The following is a 23,378-nucleotide window of genomic DNA, read 5'->3' as shown; positions in this document are numbered from 1 at the left end:
TTAAAAATAAAAGATTGCTACGAATAAGTTTCTCTAGTGTATCTGTTTTTTTCCTTGAACCACATCATGCTGTCTTACTTCTTATATAAACTTTTAAATATTGGTATCTGATACCGCAAGTCCTTCCATCATTTCCTCTTCTGCATGGTTCCACTTCCTTCTCTTGGCCCTTTGCACTGTAATGGATCTTTTACCATCACCTCATCAGTCAAATTATTATAAGGAAAAAGAGCTGGCTGGGATTATATTGAGATTTATTAAATTAAAGAATGAATTCCAGGAATGCTTGTTTCCTTAAATCCACAGCTGCTTCTGGCTCACACTCATCCTGAGAGAGCAGATGTCGGTAAACCAGCCTCAGTATGGAGGGTCTCCTGCTGGATCCCCAGCTGGAGCCATCCCTGGGCCTAGACTTCCGTCTCCCTCACTTCCGAATGAGTGCTCAGTCATAGGAAGCACACAAGAGGCCCTCAGGGCAAAAGTGCCTGTGCTTGGTGCCACCTTGCCCAGGAACCCCCCAAAAATGAGGGCCATGAGACAATGCCACTTTATTTATTTCCCTTGAGAGAAATGGAGGAGGAACAGACATAACACAGAGACACTTAAGGTTTTTAGAATCTATAACCTCATATACTGAACTAGTTACTGTTTAATATCTCTGAGAATAGAACCAACTCATCCTTCCACTTGCGTTTCCAACATGAGGACGCTTTACTCTCTGCACTTCTCCTTGACCAGGAGGCGACACCTAGGGAAGCAGCACCAAGGCAGGCACTGCCATTCTGCACAGGCAGGCCTTGACTGGCAGCAGAGCTCACTGTTCTGATGGGTAGGTCGGCAGCACACAGACTCACCAAGCACAGGCTGTGAATCTCCTCTGCTGGGCTGGATGCTGTCATGATCTTGGCTAGGAGCATAACCTCTGCCTCAAGACCAGCCCTCACAAGGGTTAAGGGGCAGGGTGTGATGTGGAGTGGGCCCAGTGTGGCCATGGGGAGGCCTTGGAGGGTGGAGCCAGGCAGGTGGCAGAGGAACAAGTGGACTGGGTGGTCCTTAGGCACAGGCAGACAGGACCAGGGCCAGCTTCTCACCCCTCCGGGATGAAGGGCCAAATCAGCTCCGGGTTCAACAGCGACTCCTCAAGAGGCCGGTCCACGTGGAAGTCATGAACGTGGGGGGGGGCCTGGATGGGCCTTGGGGGCAGGTCCCCCTGGACGCTGAGGAATAGGTAGCTCAGATGGATGGGCAGGCAGAGGAGCTGTGAAGAAGTACTGATGGAGGAGAGCCTGGGGGTGGCAAGTAAGGAACAGCAGAAGGAAACCAGTCACCTCCCTGTCCTCAGCCTCAGGCAGATGTTCCTTCATCTATGCATTCAGTGGACTCAGTGTCTGGGTATTTTCTGAGTGTCTACTATGTCTGAAGCACTATTCCAGAAGCTGGGGACATAGCCGTTAATAAAACAGACAAAAGCTCTGTCTTTCTGACGTAGGTAGGGGTGGGGAGTAATAAACAAGATGAAGTAAAATACACCATATGTCAGATAATGATTAGTGCAGTGGGAAAGGGACAGCAAGAGAGAGGAATGAGGAATCCTGGAGAGAGGTTACAGATCTGAAGCATCATGAGGGAAGGCCATCTGAGGGGTGACATTTTAGCCAAGACTTGAGACATGAGCAAGTGGGACATGAGGTTCCAGGGCAGAGACAAGTATACAGACCCCAGGGGATGCCCTGGTGTGTGAAGGAGGCCCTGGGGCAGGAAAGCAGTGAGCACAGGGCACAATAGCTGGCAGCGTCATGAGGTGATGGCACCCAAACATGCAACACCTGTGGGCCACAGAAAGGACCCTGGCTTTTCCTCTGAAATGGAGCCATAGGAGGGCCCTGGCAGAGCAGGAATGTGTCCTGCTCTATTTGGATAAAGTTACTCTCTCTGCCAGGTGGAGAAGAGATTAAATGGGATGAGGGGAGACCCAGATTCTAGGAGGCAATCAGGAGATAAGGGTCAGATGGCTGGGGTGCACTGTGGATGTAGAGCCCACAGGAGCTGCTGACAGTGGAGACCAAGAGGGCATGTATAAACACATGCTGTTGGTGCTGCGTGCAGAGAGGGGACAGGGACCCCTGAGAGACACGCCCTGACACCTGTCAGCCCATGATCCTGTGGTCCTCATCGTCCTCCCGGGCCTTCCAGCCATAACCAGCCTTCCCTGGTCCTCTCCTCCAGGCATCTGCCCACCATTTCTCTCTTCAGCAAACACCTCCTCAAACATCTCATGCTTAAACCTTCCCTCCACCAGAAAGCATGGCTTGACCCCAAAGTCGGCCTCACCTCTCTTCTGGGGCTCCCACACCGGGACACCACAATCTCTTGTGACCTTTTGGGCCTGGAGCTACCTTACCACTAGGAGTGCCCCATGGAGGCAGGTCTGATTGTTCACCATCTCTGTGGGGCCCAGGACAACCCCTGCCACGTGAGGATGTACAGAAAATACTTGCTAAAGGAATGAAGGAACGAGTCCCCAGTGCTCCCCCTACAGGATCAGAGGCAGCCCAGAAGTCAGCACCCCCGGACATGTGCTCTCCTGTGAGGTGGGCACGCCCCTCTTAGAGGCCACCCTCAGGAGAACTCTAGGGATGTCCAGTGGGGTCTGCTCAGGAGAGGCACACCTGCTCCAAGGTCCCTGTCCCCTGGGTTCCAGATTCCTGGTGCTGCTGACTTCTGAGAGCCGCTGACTTGATGGGGTCACGTGGCTACCAAGTACAGAATACCAGGGTGATGGGGAGGGGAACTGAAGGAGCAGAGACCCCAGCCTCTCGCCTTACCTTGGAGGCTGCGATGCGCCGGCGAGGAGGGTAGAGGAGGAACTGACCCAGCAAGTCCAATGCCTGGGGAGAGGCATCGGGCAGCACCTCCTCCAGGGGCACGGGTGCCTGTTCCTTAAAGGAGATCTTGTTGTAGTCCGGCAGCTCAGTGAGCTCCTGGGCCAGAGAGAAGGAACAGGGTCCATGAGAGTAGTCCCCGACCCTCACCACACCCTCTGCTGTCAGCTCTCAGCCCCTAACACACCCTCATGTTGGGGGTGCTCTCTCACCATGTGTCTCCCCGACCCACTCAACCACCCCTACATTCCTTCATCCATCCCCTTGCCCTCAGATGGCAGCTCTGTGCCCAGCTTGCTGAGACAGTGCACATGTGTATACTGGGGTGGAAGGGGACAAAGGACAAGACCTACCCCCAAACCTGCATGACAGCAGGGAGGAAGAATCCCTCAGTTGGGGCAGGACAGTGGTCCCTGTCCATCAAGGGGGGGTTGGGGCCAGGAGAGAGAAGGTTCAGGGGAGGGAGTGCTCACTTGCTGTTGGGGAGTGGAGTAAATCTGCCCCACACCCATCCCACCAAGGGGCCCTACAAACCGGCCAGACTTGAGGGCTGGGGGTGCCCAAGATGCGAAGCACACAGCAAAGCTGTTCAATGTCGTTCTCACCCGGGAAAAGGGGGGACCCATTCAACAGCTCCCCCATGATGCAGCCCACGGCCCTGTGGACAGAGTCCCAAGCAGCTCAGAGATCTCCCACCATGGACCACAGACCCACCCACAGCGCAGCTCTAACACCGCACTCCAGGGCAAGGCTCCCACAAGCCAGCCCTGGAGCCTCATGTCCAGGGGCCCAGTCCCTGAACCCTCAAAGCCCTCAACCCTAGAACCCAGAGCGAAGTCCCAGCTGTTCCAAGACTTCTCAGAGACTCCTACTCTAGGACACACAGCTCCCCTGCACTTTCTGGGGCAGACCTGCAAACCTGCCCCAAATCTCAGACCCATGGGCACGGCCAACGATCTTCTTCTTGCAAAACAAGCTCAGAGCTTTCATGTCCAAGGATACAGGCCACTGACAAGCTCAGAGATACCATATCCTGGAATCTAACTCCAGCACATACCAGCTCAGACCGCCTCCCCACTTAGCCCCGAAAGCTTCCTACCTGGAACCACCATTCTCATCCCACCTGACCCCCACCTAGCTCAAAGACATCATAGTGAGGACCCCAACCCCGAAGTGTTCAGAATACTCCAACCAGGGAAGACACCCTTAAGGGAGCCTAAACTCCCACCATGGAAAAGACCACCAAACAGCTCAGAGACCTCAGAGCCTAGCAGAAATCCATGAGCCATGTTACCCTTTGACCACCCATGGGGGTCTTACCACAGATCGACGCCCTGGTCATACTGGCGGGCACCATACAGGAGCTCAGGGGCTCGGTACCACCTGCGAGGAAGAGAGCTGGGCACTGGGCTGAGAAAAGAATGCCTGGGGAGGTGACCCCAGCCCCACAGCAATGTCTGGAGAAAAGGCCCAGAAACATCTCTTCCCCATGGCGAGGGCTGGAAGGGATCTGGCCCTCCCTACCTGGTGGCCACCTGGTGTGTGTAGAGGCGGCTGCCATCTGGGGAAAAGACTCGGGCCAGGCCAAAGTCCGCTATCTTGAGCTGGCCCGAGGCACTGATGAGCAGGTTGGCAGGTTTCAGGTCCTGAGAGTGCCAAAGGAAGGATCAGTCCCTCCAAATCTCCCACAGGACCTTGGGACAAGAGGGCTTGGCAATCTAACCACCCAGGTAAACCATGGTCCCTGCCTCCTCCAGGGCTGTGCCCAGGCTGCTTACCTGGAGGCCTTGACCAGCTCTGTCCCCACTTCTCGTCATGCTTTTTACAAGGGCTAGCCCCATCCCCAAGTCGAGTCAGCTCCCCAGACCCCACCCCCGGCCTATGCTGAGACTGACCCGATGCACAATGTTGTTGGCATGGCAGAAGGCGACACCCTTGAGCAGCATCTGCAGGTAGCTCTTGACCTGTGCCTGGGCTAGTGGCCTCTGGGCATGGCGCACCACCTCAGCCAGATCCGACAGCATGAACTCAAAGGCCAGCACAAAGCCTGCACCATGTGGGAACACAGCCTTCAGCTGCACCACCTGTGGGCAGGACATTCTGTTAGCCCCTAGATTCCAATCACCAGACCCTCTCTGTGACTGAGACCCCAGCCTAGGCCCTGACAGAGAACCAGGTAGACAGAGAAGGTGACATGGGACCTGAGCTAAGAATCGGAAAGCTCCGTGCTCATGACTTGCTCTGCTCTCCTGAGATAAGGTGGGCCCCCACTCTAATTCTCCATGAACACTCAGGGAAAAGGTCTAAAGAAGGTCATTTAGTGGCAGCATCTGGTCCACCCACCCAGCCCACCTGCCTGAAAATCATCTGGATGGTCACACATGAGATGGACTCACAGGTCTCCTCCTTTTTCCTCTAGAGCCATCGAATCCCAGCACCAAGGAAAGGACACCAGAAATCCCACCTTTCCCAGTGCTGGGACAGCTACAGACACATCACAACACTGAGGCCACCACCGTCAGAGGAGTCAGGCTACACAGAGCTGATAGACAGGACTCTTAAGGAACTCACAGCACAGAGGACTAACAAATAAATGAACAAATGGGATATATTCAAATTCTGTAAGCACAGGAGCAGAAATAGAAGAAGGCCAGGCATGGCATCTCATGACTGTAATCCCAACACTTTGGGAGGCCAACATGGGTGGATGGCTTGAATCCAGGAGTTTGAGACTAGCCTGGACAACATGGTGAAAGCCTGTCTCTACAAAAAATTAGCCAGGCATGGTGGCACATGCCTGTAGTCCTAGCTACTTGAGAGGCTGATGTGGGATGATCACCTGAGCCCAGGAGACTGACTGACTGAGACTACACAGAGCCAAGATCACACTACTACACTCCAGCTGGGTGAGAGTGAGATCCTGTATTAAAAAAAAAAAAAAAAAAAAAAACAAACAACAACAAAAAAAAACAGAAATAGAAGAGAGGATAGTGTGATTCTGTGTGAACGGAGAAAAGGATACTTCTTTATTTAGATGGGGTGGGGCTAGATGAGGACCCAGCTTGTGGGGATCTGAGATGAAGCTCTGGGCAGGGGGAGAAGCAAGTGCAGGGAGGCTAGAGAGATGTGAGAACATGAGGTTGTTTAAGGAAAGGATATGTCTGCCCTGTTCTGTGCTCCTGGATCCTAGATAGGTGCTGGTCCCTGAGATGCCTAAGAAGTTGTATTGAATGAGAGAAAAGGGAGAGGCCAGCTGGAGGTGGGTACATGGTGATTGTGCTCTAAGTGTAAAGAGAAGCCACCAGGGCTCTTTAAAAGCAGGGGAGCAGATGACTTGACTTACACTTTTGACAAAGCTCTCTAGACTGTGGCTATGGAGAGCAGTGGGAAGGCTGCCACTGTTGTTCTGATGAGTGGTGGTGATGACTTGGGCAGGGAGCAAATCTGGAGTATGTTTTAAGGTTAGAAACTTCAGAATTCCTGACCAACTGGATGCAGGGACCATATCACCATATCACCAGCTTCCTTATGGATCTCTTTCCACCTATCCCACACATGGCTGTCTGGAAGCCCTTTTATCTTCCTCAAAAATCAAAATAGGGACGGGCACAGTGGCTCACATCTGTAATCCCAGCACTCTGGGAGGCCGAGGAGGGTGGATCACAAGGTCAGGAGTTCGAGACCAGCCTGGCCAACATGGTGAAATCCCATCTCTACTAAAGATACAAAAATTAGCCGGGTTTGGTGGCAGGTGCCTGTAATCCCAGCTACTCTGGAGGCTGAGGCAGGAGAATTGCTTGAACCCAGGAGGCGTAGGTTGTGGTGAGCAGAGATCATGCCATTGCACTCTGGCCTAGGCAACAGAGCAAGACTCTATCTCAAAAAAAAAAAAAAAAAAAAAAAGTAAAAAGAAAAAAAATCAAAATGGCCTGATTGCTGTTTTCTGATTTTTCGGGTAGTACACAACCATTTAACAGATCAAAACACATCCACACATTCAGGTAAGACACGAAATTAGAAAGAAAAAAAAGAACAAAAGAAAAATCCTACAGTCAATCTTACAGTGCACTCTACCAGACTTTGCAACAGATATAGCACACACAAATACACATTCACATATATAATATTTCCAAACAAAACCCAGATGACACAAAGTGTTATAACATGCTTTTTTGTCATCCAATATATCATGAATACCTCCAGGGAGCAGCAAAGATAAGTCAGATGATCACAGAGACCAAACTCTGTTACTCTCCAGGGAGTCGAATACATTCCCTGTTTCAACACGGATAAGAGACAGCACCAAAAGAGTAATGACACTGGAGATGAAAGATGCCCCTGCTCGTGTTCCAGTAGCCCCTCCTCAAACGCTATCACAGCACAAACCACACTAGGTGAGCCCTGCTGCCTCTGCCTGTCTCTTGCTGGCACACTTACATCCTCAGGAGCGGGCTTGGAGCTAATTTCTCTGCGTCACCAGTGCCCAACACAGCGCAGGGCCTATGGGAGGCCCCAAGGAAAGAATGTCTGGACTCTCAATCAAACCTAGGCCAAACTCTCTACTGACCAACTGAGGGCCCACGAGCTGGTGACTTAACCTCCTCCCCTCACCTGAGAAACAGAGAAACTGAAACCTGCCTTGTAGAGTAGTAAAGAGGTATCAAAATGACAATGTCTGCAACGCCCACAGAACACATGGGAGCTCAACAGGTGCCAGTTATATTATAAACCACTAAATGTCTTGAGAAAAAAAGTCGGTGAATGAATGAATACATTAAGAAGTGGATAAATGAGAGTGAATGTATGAGAAATGAAAGAATGAGGTAAATGAGGTGAACAAGTGAACAAAAAAGGGCAAAAGGGATTAAGGAGGCAGATGAATGAGCATATGTGTGACTGACAGGGGGAGGAAATCTCTGAAAGCTGGTGGAGGCGTAGCTGTGGGGAAAATGAAGGCACAAGGAAGTGAGAACAAGCGAAGGAGGGCGAGAATGCGATATCCCCCATCCCCTACTCACATACTGATTGTCCTCCATTTCCTGCAGAGCCTTAATCTCCCGCAGGGCCTGGTTAGGGATACCGTCCTCCAACCGCCGTAGGGCTACCTTCTTGAGGGCAACTATCTCGCCAGTCTGCAGGATAGAAGGCAGACAATGCCAGCCCAGCTCTTTCCTCGGCTGGGAAAGAGAGCTGACGGTGGGTTGGGGGAGGGTGGTTGAGAGAGAGACACGCGCCCTGGGTAGGCCAGAGGCCCTTCTCAGCGGTCTAGGACTAGCCTGGCACCCAGCCGCTGGGGTAGGAGACCAAGACAGCTGTCGGGAGGGAAGCCCAACGGCCCAAAGGAGGTTTAGAATATGAGCAGGTTTTAAATACTGTACTGGAAGTAAAAGGGAACCGAAGCGGCTTAGAGCGTTCGCCGGAGGGAGGCGGGAGCGCTACCCCGCCAGGCTGCCAGCAGCGGTCCGGCCTCACCTCCACGTGCTTGGCCTTGAAGACGATGCCGTGGGCGCCCTCCCCGATGCGGCCCAGGATACAGTACTGGTCCATCCCGGTGCAGTCGCTGGGCTTGTGCCCCTAAGCTTCCAAATCCCACTTCTCTGCCCCGCGCCGATCAGCGCGCGCACGCTGTTGCCTAGCAATAGGGCTGCGGCAGACCACTGGGGCGGGTCCTGTGGGCCACGTCACCAGGAGAACGGAAGCTGCGTCGAGTCGGGGACGACCGCTCCAGGCTCCACTACGCCTTTTCCTAACCCTCTGCTGTCACGCAGCAGCATGCTTAATCCGGTATAAAAAACAAAACAAAACAAAAACACACACGCTGACCGCTTGCCGGCGACAGCGTCGACGGAGCAATGGCGGCCGGTACCGCCCATCTGCCCCGCCCCAGCATCACGTGACTAACTGCGCGTGCGCGCGCAGCCGGGAGGGGCGGGCTCCTTTCCCCCGCAGGCCGGAAGCTCCGCAGCTGTAAGTAGACGTTCCGTCTTCCACCGCGCGCAGGTGCTATTCTCTACCTCTGAGACACAAACACAATGATGATGAAGACAGGCGCAGAGCTGCGTTGTGGAGACAGGATCTGTTAGGCCTCCTGTCTTAAAATGTCAGTTGGCTACGTGTACCCACAGCTTTTTAAAAGGGCATACTCTGACCCATACTGGACAGAGTGGGCCTTAAACTTCTGAAAGGATGCTCAACTTCACGCAAAATAAACAAATACAGACGAAAACTACAGTTTTCCACATACTGGATGGCTAAAGATTTCAGGTCTAATAGTTCATTAACCAAGCTACGGGAAAACCAGCACTTTCATACATTGCTGGTGGCATTATAATTTGACGATGTTGATCAGATCACAAATGTATAGACTCAGAGTCAGCAAAGCCACTTCTAGTAATTTCCCCATAGACACGTTATACACATGTGAAATGACAGGTGCAAAGTTATTCCATTGCAACATTATTTCAATGGCAAACTATTGGAAACAACACAGCTGTTCATCAATAGATGACTAAATGGTGGTACATCCTTCATATTAAATATTATTTGTCTTTTTATGTACAGCAATGGGAAGATTTCTAAAATAGGTTGTTAAATGAAAAAGGCTGCCGGGGGTGGTGGCTCACGCCTGTAATCCAAGCACTTTGGAGGCCAAGGCGGGCAGATCACCTGAGGTAGGGAGTTCAAGACCAGCCTGACCAACATGGTGAAACCCCATCTTTATTTAAAAAAAAAAATAAAGAAAAAGGCAAGATGCAGGATAGAGTGTATAGAGTACCACTGGCTGTGTAAACAAAAGGAGAAAAGAATGTAAACAGTGCTTGTCATCCTTACAAGATATCTGGAAAGATACACAAGATTTCCTGAGTGGGGTGACCCAGTGGAAGAGGAACTGGAAAGATAGATAGGGGGGCGGGATAGAAGGCAGCCTTTTCACTGGTCCTCTTTATATTCTTTGAGTTTTGAACTATATAATTTATTAATTTTCCAAAAAAGCAAATATTTTCTAGCTTGGAAATTCTACTTCTGGGTTAATAATTGCAGAAAAATGACTTGATGTCCGTACAAAGTATTCCTTCTGTTTGATAATAGCAGAGACTGGAAAGCAACCCAAATACGCAGATGGAAGAATGGCAAAGTTAAGGGAGTGCCATAGAATGGAGTAGTTTTAGCATTAGGCCTGTAATCCCAGTACCTTGAGAGGCCAAGGCCCACGGATCACTTGAGGTCAGGAGTTCGAGACCAGCCTGGCCAATATGGCAAAACCCCGTCTCTACTAGAAATACAAAAATTAGGTGGGCATAGTGGCACTTACCTGTAGTCCCAGCTACTCGGGAGGCTGAGGCAGGAGAATCGCTTGAACCGAGGAGTGGAGGTTGCAATGAGTCAAGGTTGCACCACTGCACCCACAAACTGGGCGACAGAGTGAGACTCTGACTCAAAGAAAGAAAAAAAGTGGTGAGGATAGATACAGTAGTGCAGTAGGGGAAGATTGGTCTTCACAAAATAGTGCTGGGTCATTTGAGAAGTCATAAGAAGAAAAAAATGTACATTGACCCCAGTCTCACGCCATTTACAAAATTGATTCCAGGTGGACTGCAATCTAAATATAAAAGATAAATAATGAAGCTTTTAGAAGAAAACAATACCTTAATGACTTGGGATTAATTCAAGATCCTCAAGTTATAGGATATACTAAAGGAAAAACAAAAATGAGAAATTGGCCTTCATCAATAGTAAGAATATCTGTTCCTCAAAAGATGCTATTAGAGGCCAGGCATGGCGGCTCACACCTGTAACCCTATCACTTTGGGAAACCGAGGTGGGAGGATCACTTGAGGTCAGGAGTTTGAGAGCAGCCTGGCCAACATGGGGAAACTCTGTCTCTGCTAAAAATACAAAAATTAGCCAGTCATGGTGGCATGCACCTCTAATCCCAGCTACTCAGGAGGCTGAGGCAGGAGAGTTGTTTGAATCCAGGAGGTGGAAGTTGAAGTGAGCCGAGATCATGCCATTTGCACTCCAGCAGGGGTGACAGAGTGAGACTCCATCTCAAAAAAAAAAAAAAAAGAAAGAAAAAGAAAAGAAAAGATACCATTAGAGAGTGAACAACAAAGCCACAGAAAGGCAAAACAGGACTGTAATTTATATATCTGACAAAGAACTCACATCTAGAATTTATAGAGAACTTGTATTATAACAATAAAGAAGAAGCAGACAATCTTGCGAAAAAATGAGAAAAAAACTGACACAGACACTTCGCAAAAGGGGATTCCTAAATGTCAATAAACTTTTGCAAGATCTGTGTTTAACTTCCCTGAATAGAAGGGAATTTCAAATTAAAACCACAATACAGTATTATTGTTACCACCAGAATAGTTTAAATAAAAATGATCAATATAGCAACTGTAACTCTCGTACACTGCTAAGACTGCAAGTTCATACAACCCCTTTGAAACACTGGCACTTTTTTCCACAGGCACATACCACCACGCCCATAGAGGCGGGGTCTCTCTATGTTGCCCACGCTGGTCCTGGGCTCCAGGGATCCTTCCTCCTTGGCCTCCCAAAGTACTGAACTTACAGGCACAAGCACCACACCCAGCTCCACTTTGTCAAGTTTTACTAGCTAGTTTGAGGTTCAAGAAAAGTTTCAAAGAAAATGTTTTTATTGGACTAGTGACTTTTTTCTTTTTTTTTTTTTTTTTTCAAATCGATAGCTGCATAATGACTTTTAGATGACTACATTTTACTTCTCTTCCCATACATAAGACTGTTGTACAATTATCCAATGCTTTATGAAGCACCATTTTCTGCATAACATCACAACACAAAGACTAGTATGATTACGGTAATATGGGAGTTATTTCACTCTTCTCTAAGAAGTGCTAAAAGGAGATGATAATTTCAATTGATGCAGAAAAGCATTTAACAAAATTAACACTCTTTAATGAAGAAGGCATTCAACAAACTATAAATATAAGAAAACCACCTCAACATAACGCATGCCATGTAGAAAATGTCCACAGTTTTCAATGGCGAAAGATTGAAAGCTTTCCCTCTAAGAACAAGAACAGGCTGGGCATGATGGCTCATGCCTGTAATCCAAGCACTTTGGAGGCCAAGGTGGGTGGATCACCTGCGGTTGGAAGTTCAAGACCAGCCTGACCAACATGGTGAAACCCCGTCTTTATTTAAAAAAAAAAAAAAAAAAAAAAAAAAAGAACAAGTCAAGGATGCCCGCTTTTGCCACTTTTATTTGACTTAGTACTGGTGCGGAAGGAGACCCAAGCATCTAAGATCACCTCCCCCTTGACTTCCACACTGCATTTCAATAGAAGAAAGACTGGCCAACTGGTGCCTCCTAAAATCGCCTTCCTATAGGCCAGGTATGGTGTCTCACGCCTGTAATCCAAGCACTTTGGAGGCCAAGGTGGGTGGATCACCTGAGGTCGGGAGTTCAAGACCAGCCTGACCAACATGGTGAAACCCTGTCTTTTTCTTTTTTTTTTTTTTTGAGACGGAGTTTCACTCATGTTACCCAGGCTGGAGTGCAATGGTGCAATCTCGGCTCACCGCAACCTCCGCCTCCTGGGTTCAGGCAATTCTCCTGCCTCAGCCTCCTGAGTAGCTGGGATTACAGGCATGCACCACCATGCCCAGCTAATTTTTTGTTTTTTGGTAGAGACAGGGTTTCACCATGTTGACCAGGATGGTCTCGATCTCTTGACCTTGTGATCCACCCACCTCGGCCTCCCAAAGTGCTGGGATTACAGGCTTGAGCCACCACGCCCGGCCACCCTTTTTTCTAAAAAATTAAAAAAAAAAAAAAAAAAAAAGAATGGACAAATTAGCCAGACAGGGTGGTTCATGCCTGTAATCCCAGCACATTGGGAGGCCGAGGCAGGTGGATCACAAGGTCGGGAGTTTGAGACCAGCTTGGCCAACATGATGAAACCCTGTCTCTACTAAAAATGCAAAAATTAGCTGGGCACAATGGTGCATGACTGTAATCCTAGCTACTCAGGAGGCTGAGGCAGGTAGGAATTACTTGAATCTGGGAGGCAAAGGTTGCATTGAACTAAGATTGTGCCACTGCACACTCCAGCCTGGGCAACAGAGCAAGACTCCCTCTCAGAAAAAAAAAAAAAAAAAAAAAAAAGAATGGGCAAATGATATTAATAAGACATTTCTCAAAAGATGACATACAAATGGCCATGAAACATAAGTAAAAATGCTCAATGACACTAATCGTCAGAGAAATGCAAATCAAAACCACAATGAAGTATCATCTCATCCCAGTTAGGATGGCTAAAATAACAAATCCTGGCAAGCATGCAGATAAAAGTAAACTCTAATATGCTGTTGATGAAAATGTAAATTAATACAGCCACTATGGAGAACAGTATGGAGGTTCCTCACAAAACTACAAATAGAACTACCATATGATCCAGTGCTCCCACTACTGGACATTTATCCAAAGGAAGGGAAATCAGTATGTTGAGGAGACATCCTCATCCCCATGTTTATTGCAGCACTATTCATAACAGCTAAGATATGGAATCAACCTAGGTGTCTAACAATAGACGAATGAATTTTTAAATGTTATACACACACACACACACACACACACACACACACACACACACATACGCAATGGAATATTATTCAGCCACAAAAAGAATGAAATCCTGTCATTCACTGTGACATAGATGGAACTGGAGGACAGAATATTAAGTGAAATAAGGCTGGAACAGAAAGTGAAACACCGCATGTTCTCACATGCGGAAGCCAGGATAAGTTGATGTCATAGAAGTAAAAAGTAGAACAGAACATATTTGTGGTAGAGAAGTGGGTATAGATAGGGAGAGATTTGTGAAGGGACACAAAATTACAACTATCTAGATAAAAGGAATAAGTTCTAGTGTTCTATAGCACTGTGGGATGACTATATTATAGTTAACAAAAATATATACTTTCAAATAGGAGGAGGATATTGAATATTCCTTTCATAAGCTTATTTGTCATTTGTTTATCTTCTTTGCTGAGGTATCTGTTTAGATATTTTGCCAATTTTTTTTTCTTTTCAAGTCTTCACATCTCAGATATTTTGCCAATTTATTTATTTTCATTTTTTAATTTTTTTGAGATGGAGTCTCGCTCTGTTGCCCAGGCTGGAGTGCAGCGACACAATCTTGGCTCACTGCCACCCCCGTCTCCCAGATTCAAGCAATTCTGCGTTAGCCTCCTGAGTAGCTGGGACTACAGGTATGCACTGCCTTGCCTGGTTAATCTTTGTATTTTTAGTAGAGACGGGGTTTCACCGTGTTGGTCAGGCTGGTTTCAAACTCAAATGATCTGACCTCAAATGATCCAACCACCTCGGCCTCCGAAAGTGCAGAGATTACAGGCGTGAGCCACTTCGCCTAGACGCGTTGTCAATTTTTAAATTGGGTTAAATAACAGTCCTTTGTAAGATACGTCTTTTGCAAGTATTTTCTCCCAGTCTGAATTGTTATAACATTCTTTTGATGTAATCTTTATATGTTGCTAGATTTGGTGTGTTAGTATTGTGTTGAGAATTTTTCCTTCCATTTTCATAAAAGATAATGGTTTGTAGTTTTCTTACACTGTCATCTGGTTTTTGTATTAGTATAATACAGGCATCATAGAATGTGTTGAAAAGTATTTCCTTCTCTTTTATCTTTTGAAAGAGTTTGGTGTTAATTCCTTTTTAGACATTTGGTAGAACGCATCGGTGAAGTTATCTGGTCCTGTGCTTTTCTTTGTGGTAAGTTTTGTAATTATTATTTGCTATGTGTCTATTCTGAATTTCTATTTCTTCTTCAGTCAGCTTTGATAGTCTGTGTCTTTCCACGAATTTGCTCATCACCCATCTGAGTTATCTAAAGTTTTCGCATACAGTTGTTAACAGTATTCCATTCTAATCCTTTTTCTGTTTCTATGGTAAGCAGTAATGTCCTCTTTTTTAGTCTTAGTTTTAGTGCTACAAGTCTTCTCTCTTACTTCCTTGTCAGTCTAGCTAGAATAAAGGTTTGCCAGTTTTAGCAATCATTTCAAATAACTAGCTTTTGGGTTTGTTAATTTTTTTTTTTTTTTTTTTTTAAAGAAATGGGCTTCACTAAGTTGCCCAGGCTAGAGTGCAGTAACTATTCACAGGTGCAATCATAGCACACTGCAGCCTCAAATTCCTAGCCTCAAGTGATCCTCCTATCTCAGCCTCCTGAGTAGCTGGGACTATAGGCAGATACCAACATGCCTGGCCCCTCGTGTCTTAAAATGAAAGTTAGATTATTGTTTGAAATCTTTATTCTTTTAAAATATAGGCATTTATAGTTATACATTTCACTCTAAGCATTACTTTTGCTGCATCCATAAGTTTTGATATTCTGCATTTTCATTAATATCAAAGCATTTTCTCATTTTTCTTGCGTTTCTTTTCCTGACACATTGGTTATTCAAGAGTGTATAGTTTCATTTCCACGTATTTGCCAAATTTGTTGTTGATTTCTAATTTCATCCCATTGTGAATTCTGGCACTCATAAAGCCGTACCCCAGAATGAGGGCATCAGAAACAGCCTCAGTAGAAAAAGTTTCTCTCTGATCTTCTCCTGCCCTCCTGTTTCTCAGTCCCATTCTCCACCAAGGCTAGCCAGAGACACCTAGCATCCCTATTCCACAAGGCAGGTCATAGAAACCAGAAGCCCTTTTCCCCAAAGCTAGCTGTAAAACCTAAAACTATGAATGTAGCCTTTCTTCCACCTTTCTGTGTAAAAAGTAGTCATAAAGGATTATCTGACCTACATTGTTTGATTGTAGGTCGTAAGACTCCCATCCCTGAGAGGGCCCTGCTCCATATCCAGAAGGAAGGACTGCATTACAGATCCCTACAACCACACCCAGCTAATTTTTGTATTTTTAGTAGAGACAGGGTTTCACCATGTTGGTGAGGCTGGTCTTGAACTCCTGACCACAGGTGATCCACCTGCCTCTGCTTCCCAAAGTGCTGGTATTACAGGCGTGAGCTACCACACCTGGCCCATTTCCCCACTCTTAGCATTACATCACACCGTAACATATGGTGGAGAATGTTTCATGTATACTTGAAAAGAATGGGCCTGTAAGCCCAGCTACTTGGGAGGCTGAGGCAGGAGAATTGCTTGAGCCCAAAGGTGGAGGTTACAGTGAGTGGAGATCATGCCACTGCACTTCAGCCTGGGCAACAGAGTGAGATTCCATCTCAAAAAAAAAAAAAGAGAGAGAGAGAAGAATGTATATTCAGCCTTTGGCTGGTGAACTCTTCTATAGATGTGTGTTAGGTTTAATTATGTTTTAGTGTCATGCTACTCTTTTATTTCCTTGTTTGTCTTCTGCCTAATTGTTCTGTCCATCACTGAAAGTGGGGTATTAAAGTCTTTAACTTTTATTGTTGAAATGTGGATTTCTCCATTTAATTCTGACTATTTTTGCTTTATGTATTTTAGGACTCTGTTGTAAGGTGCATATGTGTATATAACTGTGTATAGAATTGTTATTCTTTTTTTAGATTTACCAGTTTATCTCTGTAAAATGTCCTTCTTTGTCTCTGGAAACAATTTTTTTCTTAAAGTCTATTTTGACTAATAGGATAACTATTCTGACTCTCTTTTGGTTACTATTTGTATCTTTTCTCATCTTTTTACTTTCAGCCTATTTGTGACTTTGAATCCAAGCTAAATCTCCTTTATGAGCTGTGTTTTACCTGAACAATAAAATAAAAAATTTAAAAATAAGTCCGGGCATGATGGCTAAGACCTGTCATCCCAGCACTTTGGGAGGCCGAGGAAGGCGGATTGCCTGAGCTCAGGAGTTCAAGACCAGCCTGACCAACATGGAGAAACTTTGTCTCTACTAAAAATACAAAATTAGCTGGGTGTGATGGTGCATGCTTGTAATCCCAGCTACTCGGAAAGCTGAGGCAAGAGAATCGCTTGAACCCGGGAGGTAAGGTTGCAGTGGGCCAAGATCATGCCATTGCACTCCAGCCTGGGCAATGAGCAAAACTCTGTCTCGCAAAATAAATAAATAAAAATGAGAAGGCTAGGCTCAGTGGCTCATGCCACCCAGCATTTTGGGAGGCCAAATTGGGTGGATCACTTGAGGCCAGGAGCTCAAGAGCCACCTGGCCAACATAGTAAAACCCTGTCTCTACTAAAAATACAAATAGTTAGCCAGGCATGGTGGCACAAGCCTGTGGGCTCAGCTACCCGAGATGCTGAGACACAAAAATTGCTTGAACCTGGGAGGCAAAGGTTGCAGTATACTGAGATCACCCCACTGCACTCCAGCCTGGTGACAGAGCAAGACTGTCTCAAATCAAATACAATGAAATAATAATAATAATAAAGGATAGAGTAAATCTCCTATAGATAACATATTGGAGTTTTTTTTTTTCCATTCTGCCAATCCATTCAGTCGATCTCTCTCTTTTGATTGGAGTATTTAATCCATGTACATTTATTGTAATTATCTATAAGGTTGAATTTACACCTGACAATTTGCTATTTGTTTTCTATATGTCTTTTTTATTTCTCTATCCCTCATTATTGCCTTCATTCGTGTCAAATAAATTTTTTCTAGTGTGTTCCATTTTAATTATCTTGTCATTTATTTTACTACACTTATTTAAGCGTTCATTTTTTTTTTGTAGACAGAGCCTTGCTCTGTTGCCCAGGCTCCAGTCCAGTGGTGCAATCTTGGCTTATTGCAACCTCCATCTCCCAGGTCCCAGTGATTCTTGTGCCTCAGCCACCCAAGTAGCTGGGATTACAGGTGTTACAGGTGTGCATCACCATGCCGAGCTAATTTTGGTATTTTAGCAGAGATGGATTTTTGCCACGTTGGCCAGGCTAGTCTTGAACTTCTGGCCTCAAGTGATCCACCTGTCTCAGCCTGCCAAAGTGCTGGGATTACTGGCATAAGCCACTGTGCCTGGCCTACTATATTTAAAAACATTACCTTCTTAATGTTGCTTTTGGGATTAAAATTAATAACTTATAACAATCTAGTTTTGATTAATACCAAGTTTATTTTAACAGCATTTAAAAACTTTGGTCCAATAGCTCTGTTCTTTCCTTTCTCCTTTGTACTGTTATTGTCATACAAACTAATTTTTATACATAGAGTATGCATCAACACAGATTTATAATTATTGCTCTATGTGGCTGCCTTTTACATCAAATAAAAGAAAAAGAGAGTTACAAACAAAAATACATTTATGCTGTCTTTTACTTTGCTTATGTAATTATCTTTGCTGGTACTCTTTATTTATAGGTGTGGATTCTTATTACTATCTGGAGGCCTTCCATCCAGCACAAAAGTCTCCTTTTAGCATTTCTCATAGGGCAGGTGTATTGTCCATTCTCAGGATGCTATAAAGAACTGCCCAAGGCTGGGCTCGGTGGCTCACACCTGTAATCCCAGAACTTTGGGAGGCCGAGGAGGTCAGGAGTTCAAGACCAGCCTGTCCAACATGGGGAAACCCCATCTCTACTAAAAATACAAAATTAGCCAGATGTGGTGGCACATGCCTGTAATCCCAGTTACTTGGGAGCCTGAGACAGGAGAATCGGTTGAACCTGGGAGGCAGATGTTGTAGTGAGCTGAGATTGCGTCATTGCACTCCAGCCTGGACAACAAGAGCAAAACTCCGACTCAAAAAAAACCAAAACCAAAAACAAAAAAAACTGCCCAAGACTGGGTAATTTATGAAGGAAAGAGGTTTAATTGACTCAGAGTTCCACATGGCTGGGGAGGCCTATAATCCCAGCACTTTGGGAGGCCAAGGCGGTGGATCACTTGAGGTCAGGAGTTCAGACCAGCCTGGACAACATGGCAAAACCCTATCTCTACTAAAAATACAAAAATTAGCTAGGTATGGTGGCATGTGCCCATAATTCCAGCTACCCTGGAGACTGGGGCATAAGAATTGTTTGAACCTAGGAGGCAGAGGTTGCAGTGAACTCACGTTGCACCGTTGCACTCCATTCTGGGTGACAGAGTGAGATGCCATTTCAAAAAAAAAATTTTTTAAATAAAGATGAATATCTTTAAGTTTATAATATTTGTCCTATGCTGAGCTTCTCAAAAGTTTGTATTAACGCTTTTCCTCAAAATGAGGATACTAGGCTTAGTGTGGTGGCTCATACCTGCAATCCCCCAGCACGTTGGGAGTCCAAGTCAGGTGGATCACCTGTGATTAGGAGTTTGAGACCAGCCTGGCCAACATGGTGAAACCCCATCTCTACTAAAAATACAAAAATTAGCTGAACATGGTGGTGGGTGCCTGTAATCCCAGCTTCTCGGGAAGCTGAGGCTGGAGAATCACTTGATCTCAGAAGGTGGAGGTTGCAGTGAGCCGAGATTGTACCAGTGCACTCCAGCCTGGACAACAGAGTGAGACTCTGTCTCCAAAAAAAAGTCAGGACACTTTAGACCATTATTTGTTAATGTATGATTTCTGCTCTTTCTCTTCTCTCCTTTTGAGACTCCCAGTGTGTATATATTGGCACAGCTGTTGCTGTCCCACTGGTTCCTTAGTCTGTATTCAATTTCCTTCATTTTTTTTTCATTTGTTCCTCAGGGTCGATAATGTTAGTTGATGTATTTTCAAGTTTGCTTATGCTTGCTTCGCAATCTTTAAATCTGCTGATAAGCCTCCCTACTGAACTTTTCATTATAGTTATCGTAATTTTGAACTACAGAATTTCTATTTGGTTCTTTTTATTATTTCCTCTCCTTTTCATTAATATTTTCTATTTGGTAAGATATTATTCTCATACTTTATTCCTTACACATAGTTTTGCTTAGTTTTTGAACACATTTAAAAGAGGTGATTTAAGGTCCGTCTAGTAAATCAAACATCTGTGCTTTTCAGGGACAATTTTCATTTCCTGCTTATTTTCTGGCGTGTGGACCATACTCTTTAAATTCTCTGCAAGTCTCATAACTTTTTGTTGAAAATTGAACTTTTAAAATAACATATTTTGGCAACCCTGGAAATCAGATTTTCTTTCTCAAGGTTTACTGTTGTCGCTTTTGGTTGTTGTTTGCCTGTTTAGTGTAATTTCTGGCTTGGTTGAATAATGTCTGTTTTCTTTATCATGGTGGCCTCTGAAATCTCTGCTCAGTTAGCTTAGTGGGAGCTGCCCTGTTCACTGTAATTTCAAAATACTGAAAAAAAAACTTAAATGTCTATCAGCAGGGGAAGGATGAGTTAAAATAGAGAGAATCCAGGAACATGAATTCTGTGTATCCACTAAATATTGCTGATGTGCTGGCAGGAAAGGATGTCCAAGAGATGAGGAAACACATTTTGCAGTCTAATAGATTTAGCATGCTTACTTTTTTGTAAAATAAATAATATACTATCTGTAATAATATGAGAAAATTCTGCACCAGGTGCGGTGGCTCACACCTGTAATCCCAGCACTTTAGGAGGCCAAGGCTGGCAGATCACCTGAGGGCAGGAGTTTGAGACCAGCCTGGCCAACATCGTGAAACCCTGTCTTACTAAAAATACAAAACTTAGCAGGGCATGGTGGCAGGTGCCTGTAATCCCGGCTACTTGGGAGGCTGAGGCAGAAAAAATGCTTAAACCTGGGAGATGGAGGTTCCTGTGAGCTGAGACCCTGCCGTTGCATTCCAGCCTCGGCAACAAGAGCGAAACCTTGTCTCAAAGAAAAAGAAAAAAAGAAAATTCTGGAAGGACAATATGAATAGTTACCTGGTTGAAGGGGTGGGGTTTACACTTGGAAGGGCAGGCACTGAGGGCTGTGGTGAGCCAAGGAGGGGATGCTTCACTTTAATTTTATATCTTTTTTTAAAAAAAAATATGGGATTATTGTTGTTTTTAAGCTTGTTTGTGTGGCTTATCTTCCTCTGCAATTTTCCTAGTGAAACTAATAGTGACACATGCCTGTAGTCCCAGCTACTCAGGCGGCTGAGGTGAAAGGGTTGCTTGGGCTCGGGAGGTGGAGGTTGCAGTGAGCTGAGATTGTGTCACTGTACTCCAGCCTGGGCCAGAGGGAGAGCCCATCTCAAAAAAACAAACAAACAAAAAACAGTAACAAACAAAATTAAGACAGGAAGGAGAGAGATTTTGTCTCAGATGTCTGCATCCTTACCTTCAGGCCCAGTCTCTGACTTTGTTTTCTAGTGAGATAAAAATGAATAGGCCCCCACGTGTCAGACTTGGATGATTTCTTGGAAATCGCCATCTAGTGACCACCTTTTTCAGGTAATGCAGGCCCTCACCTGGCACCTGAACTTCAGGTTGAAATGTCGGTCGGCTTTGCCACTTGTGGGTAAGGTCCCTTTGGGGAAGTGATTTTCCATCTCCTAGTCTTCACCACTGCAAACCCAGCTCCACGGTAATTGTTGTAAAACCTTTCTGACTGTTACAACCTACAGAAAGAAGCTGGAGAAGAGTGACAACAAACAGGAGACAAGGCAGTCCTCCTGTCTGGAGGTGTGGGGCTCAAAGGACACCAGTGACATTTGTTTGCATCTCAATGGCATTTAAGGATAATCTATGCTGAGCAGCTTATTTCATCAAGCAGGAAGTGAGACCCAGAAAACAAAGCCTTTTGCCAAAGAGTTCCTTAGGCAGGGGCAGGTTCTAGAACAAAGGAGAGGTGAAAGCTGCTGAGAGCTTGTGTTCTCTCAATTCACAATCTCCAAAATGCATCTCCTTTCTGGGAACTCTTTATCTCTGCATTTTGAAAGCTATCATCGCCCCAGGTGCTCTGAGCTCCCTTTGCCTTTTTTAATAGGTGGGGAGAGGTAGAGAACTCGGGTTAAGACTTGTCAAGAGTTTCCAAGGGAGTTTTGGAAAAAAGATGAGAGAAAGACATAAACATCTGTTCCCAGCTGGCTCATTGACTCACCCTGTGACCTTAGCACTTTGGGAAGCCAGGGTGGGAGGTTTGCCTTGCAGTGAGGAGTTTGATCCCAGCCTGGGCAACCTAGCGAGACATGCCCCCACCCCCACCGCCCCATCTCTACTAAAGAAGAAAAAAGAAAAATAAAATAAACATCTGACCCTAGGTGGAGGAGACTTGGTGTTTCTCTTAAGAACGCCTGTTTCCGTGGAAACGTAGGGACGACACCAGTCCCCAGGCCTGAGTTGGCAACACAGCTCCACTGCACAACCTCGCAGGCTCAGAGCAGTTTCAGCGTCCACCCTCCTGAAGCCGTGCTGCTCTGGAGAAATATAATGTGAGCCACATGTGTAACTTAAATTTTACAGTAACCACATTCAACTGAAAATAACCAGGTGAAATTGATTTTAATAATACATTTCATTTTACCCAATATGTCAAAATGTTATTGTTTCAACAGGTAATGCATATAAAAAATCATGGAGATAGTTCACATTCTGTTTTCCACTGTAAGCTTCCAAAATCTGGTGTGTTTTGTGTTGTATGCTCACAGCACAACTCAATTCGGACTTGCCATGTTCAGGTGCACAATCATCGTGTGTGGCCCAGGGCTGGCGTCCTGGACAGCGCAGGACAAGTGAACACAAACTCCCTCCCTGCCCTTCTCCGCCCACACCTGCCAGCCTGTAAGAGGAGGAAGCACCCCTTCTCTAGTCCGGTGTGGTAGTTCATGGTGGCTGAGACAGGCTAGAATCTCAGGGCTGCTCTGAGGGAAAGAGCTCAGTCTGGACTCTGACTTCCTCCCTCGAAGAAATGGAGATAGGCTGAGCACTTTGGGAGGCCAAGGCAGGAGGATCACCTGAGCCCAGGAGTTCAAAACCAGCCTGGGGATCACAGTGAGACTTTGTCTCTGCAAAACAACAGCAACAAAAATTAGCCAAGTACGGTGGCACACGCCTGTAGTCCCAGCTGCTCAGAAGGCTGAGGTGGGAGGATTGCTTTGTGATACCCTGCTTTTTGCCAACTAAAACTAACTCTCCTTTCCCTGACTAAAAGCTGTTCAGGCTTTATGTTAGCCTTTTTTGAGCTGGACAGACTCCATCTTGGCTTCTTCATTTTAGTAACCTTCTCCCCATTCAGTATGTAACTATAGTATAAAGCACGGTCAGACTGACCCTGGGCACCCAGAAATGCCTTTGTTGAAAAGAGACTGAGTAAATGGTACCAGCAGAGTCTGGGAATGCAGCTGCAATGAGCGCCCAGAGCCCGCCTTATCTGTAAGTTGTATGTCTTTCATGACAGCTGTACTCCTCACACCTGGCACTGTTTTATTTCTTTTTTTTTTAAGACAGGGTTTCGCCATGTTGGCCAGGTTGGTCTTGAACTCCTAACCTCAGGTGATCCACCTGCCTGGGCCTCCCAAAGTGCTGAGATTACAGCACTTTGTAATCGTGTGAGCCACCACACCCAGCCCAGCACTGTTTTATTTCTTATGTATCAGTTTTTCTTTTTAACTTTTTTGCTTACTCTGCCTTTGTGAAAACTTTGTTTCAGCTA

At 45.8% G+C, this 23,378-nt stretch overlaps 1 protein-coding gene across 15 annotated transcripts; it reads right to left on the bottom strand.

The window, feature by feature from the left end:
• Positions 1 to 237: 237 nt before the first annotated feature.
• CDK20 (cyclin dependent kinase 20) lies at positions 238 to 8,986 on the bottom strand. 15 transcript variants are annotated; one of them, XM_032239901.1, is made up of 9 exons: positions 8,355 to 8,986; positions 7,901 to 8,059; positions 4,778 to 4,966; positions 4,407 to 4,528; positions 4,203 to 4,280; positions 3,417 to 3,540; positions 3,236 to 3,243; positions 2,826 to 2,981; positions 238 to 1,286 (listed from the first exon to the last, which is right to left on the bottom strand). In XM_032239901.1, the coding sequence occupies exons 1-9, from the start codon at positions 8,427 to 8,429 to the stop codon at positions 1,088 to 1,090; spliced, it is 1,110 nt and encodes a 369-aa protein (XP_032095792.1). In that variant the 5' UTR covers positions 8,430 to 8,986; the 3' UTR covers positions 238 to 1,087. The 15 variants fall into 15 exon arrangements, with proteins under 15 accessions (XP_032095792.1, XP_032095793.1, XP_032095794.1 ...); XM_032239902.1 differs by having other exon boundaries at positions 4,203 to 4,265; XM_032239903.1 differs by having other exon boundaries at positions 4,203 to 4,265; positions 7,901 to 8,014.
• Between the last annotated feature and the right edge of the window lie 14,392 nt (positions 8,987 to 23,378).

This window comes from Sapajus apella, unplaced genomic scaffold (assembly GCF_009761245.1).
Source record: "Sapajus apella isolate SASKATOON/1434 unplaced genomic scaffold, GSC_monkey_1.0 scaffold46, whole genome shotgun sequence".
Taxonomy (NCBI): domain Eukaryota; kingdom Metazoa; phylum Chordata; class Mammalia; order Primates; family Cebidae; genus Sapajus; species Sapajus apella.
This window is presented reverse-complemented; position numbering and strand designations above follow the sequence as displayed.

Coding starts and splice junctions, on each gene's coding strand:
- CDK20 (XM_032239901.1), bottom strand. CDS start 8,429: ATGGACCAGTACTGTATCCTGGGCCGCATCGGGGAGGGCGCCCACGGC. Junction 4,529..4,777: donor CCAACAACATTGTGCATCGG/GTCAGTCTCAGC, acceptor TGGCACTCTCAG/GACCTGAAACCTGCCAACCT. Junction 1,287..2,825: donor GGCGCATCGCAGCCTCCAAG/GTAAGGCGAGAG, acceptor TGCCACCCCCAG/GCTCTCCTCCATCAGTACTT.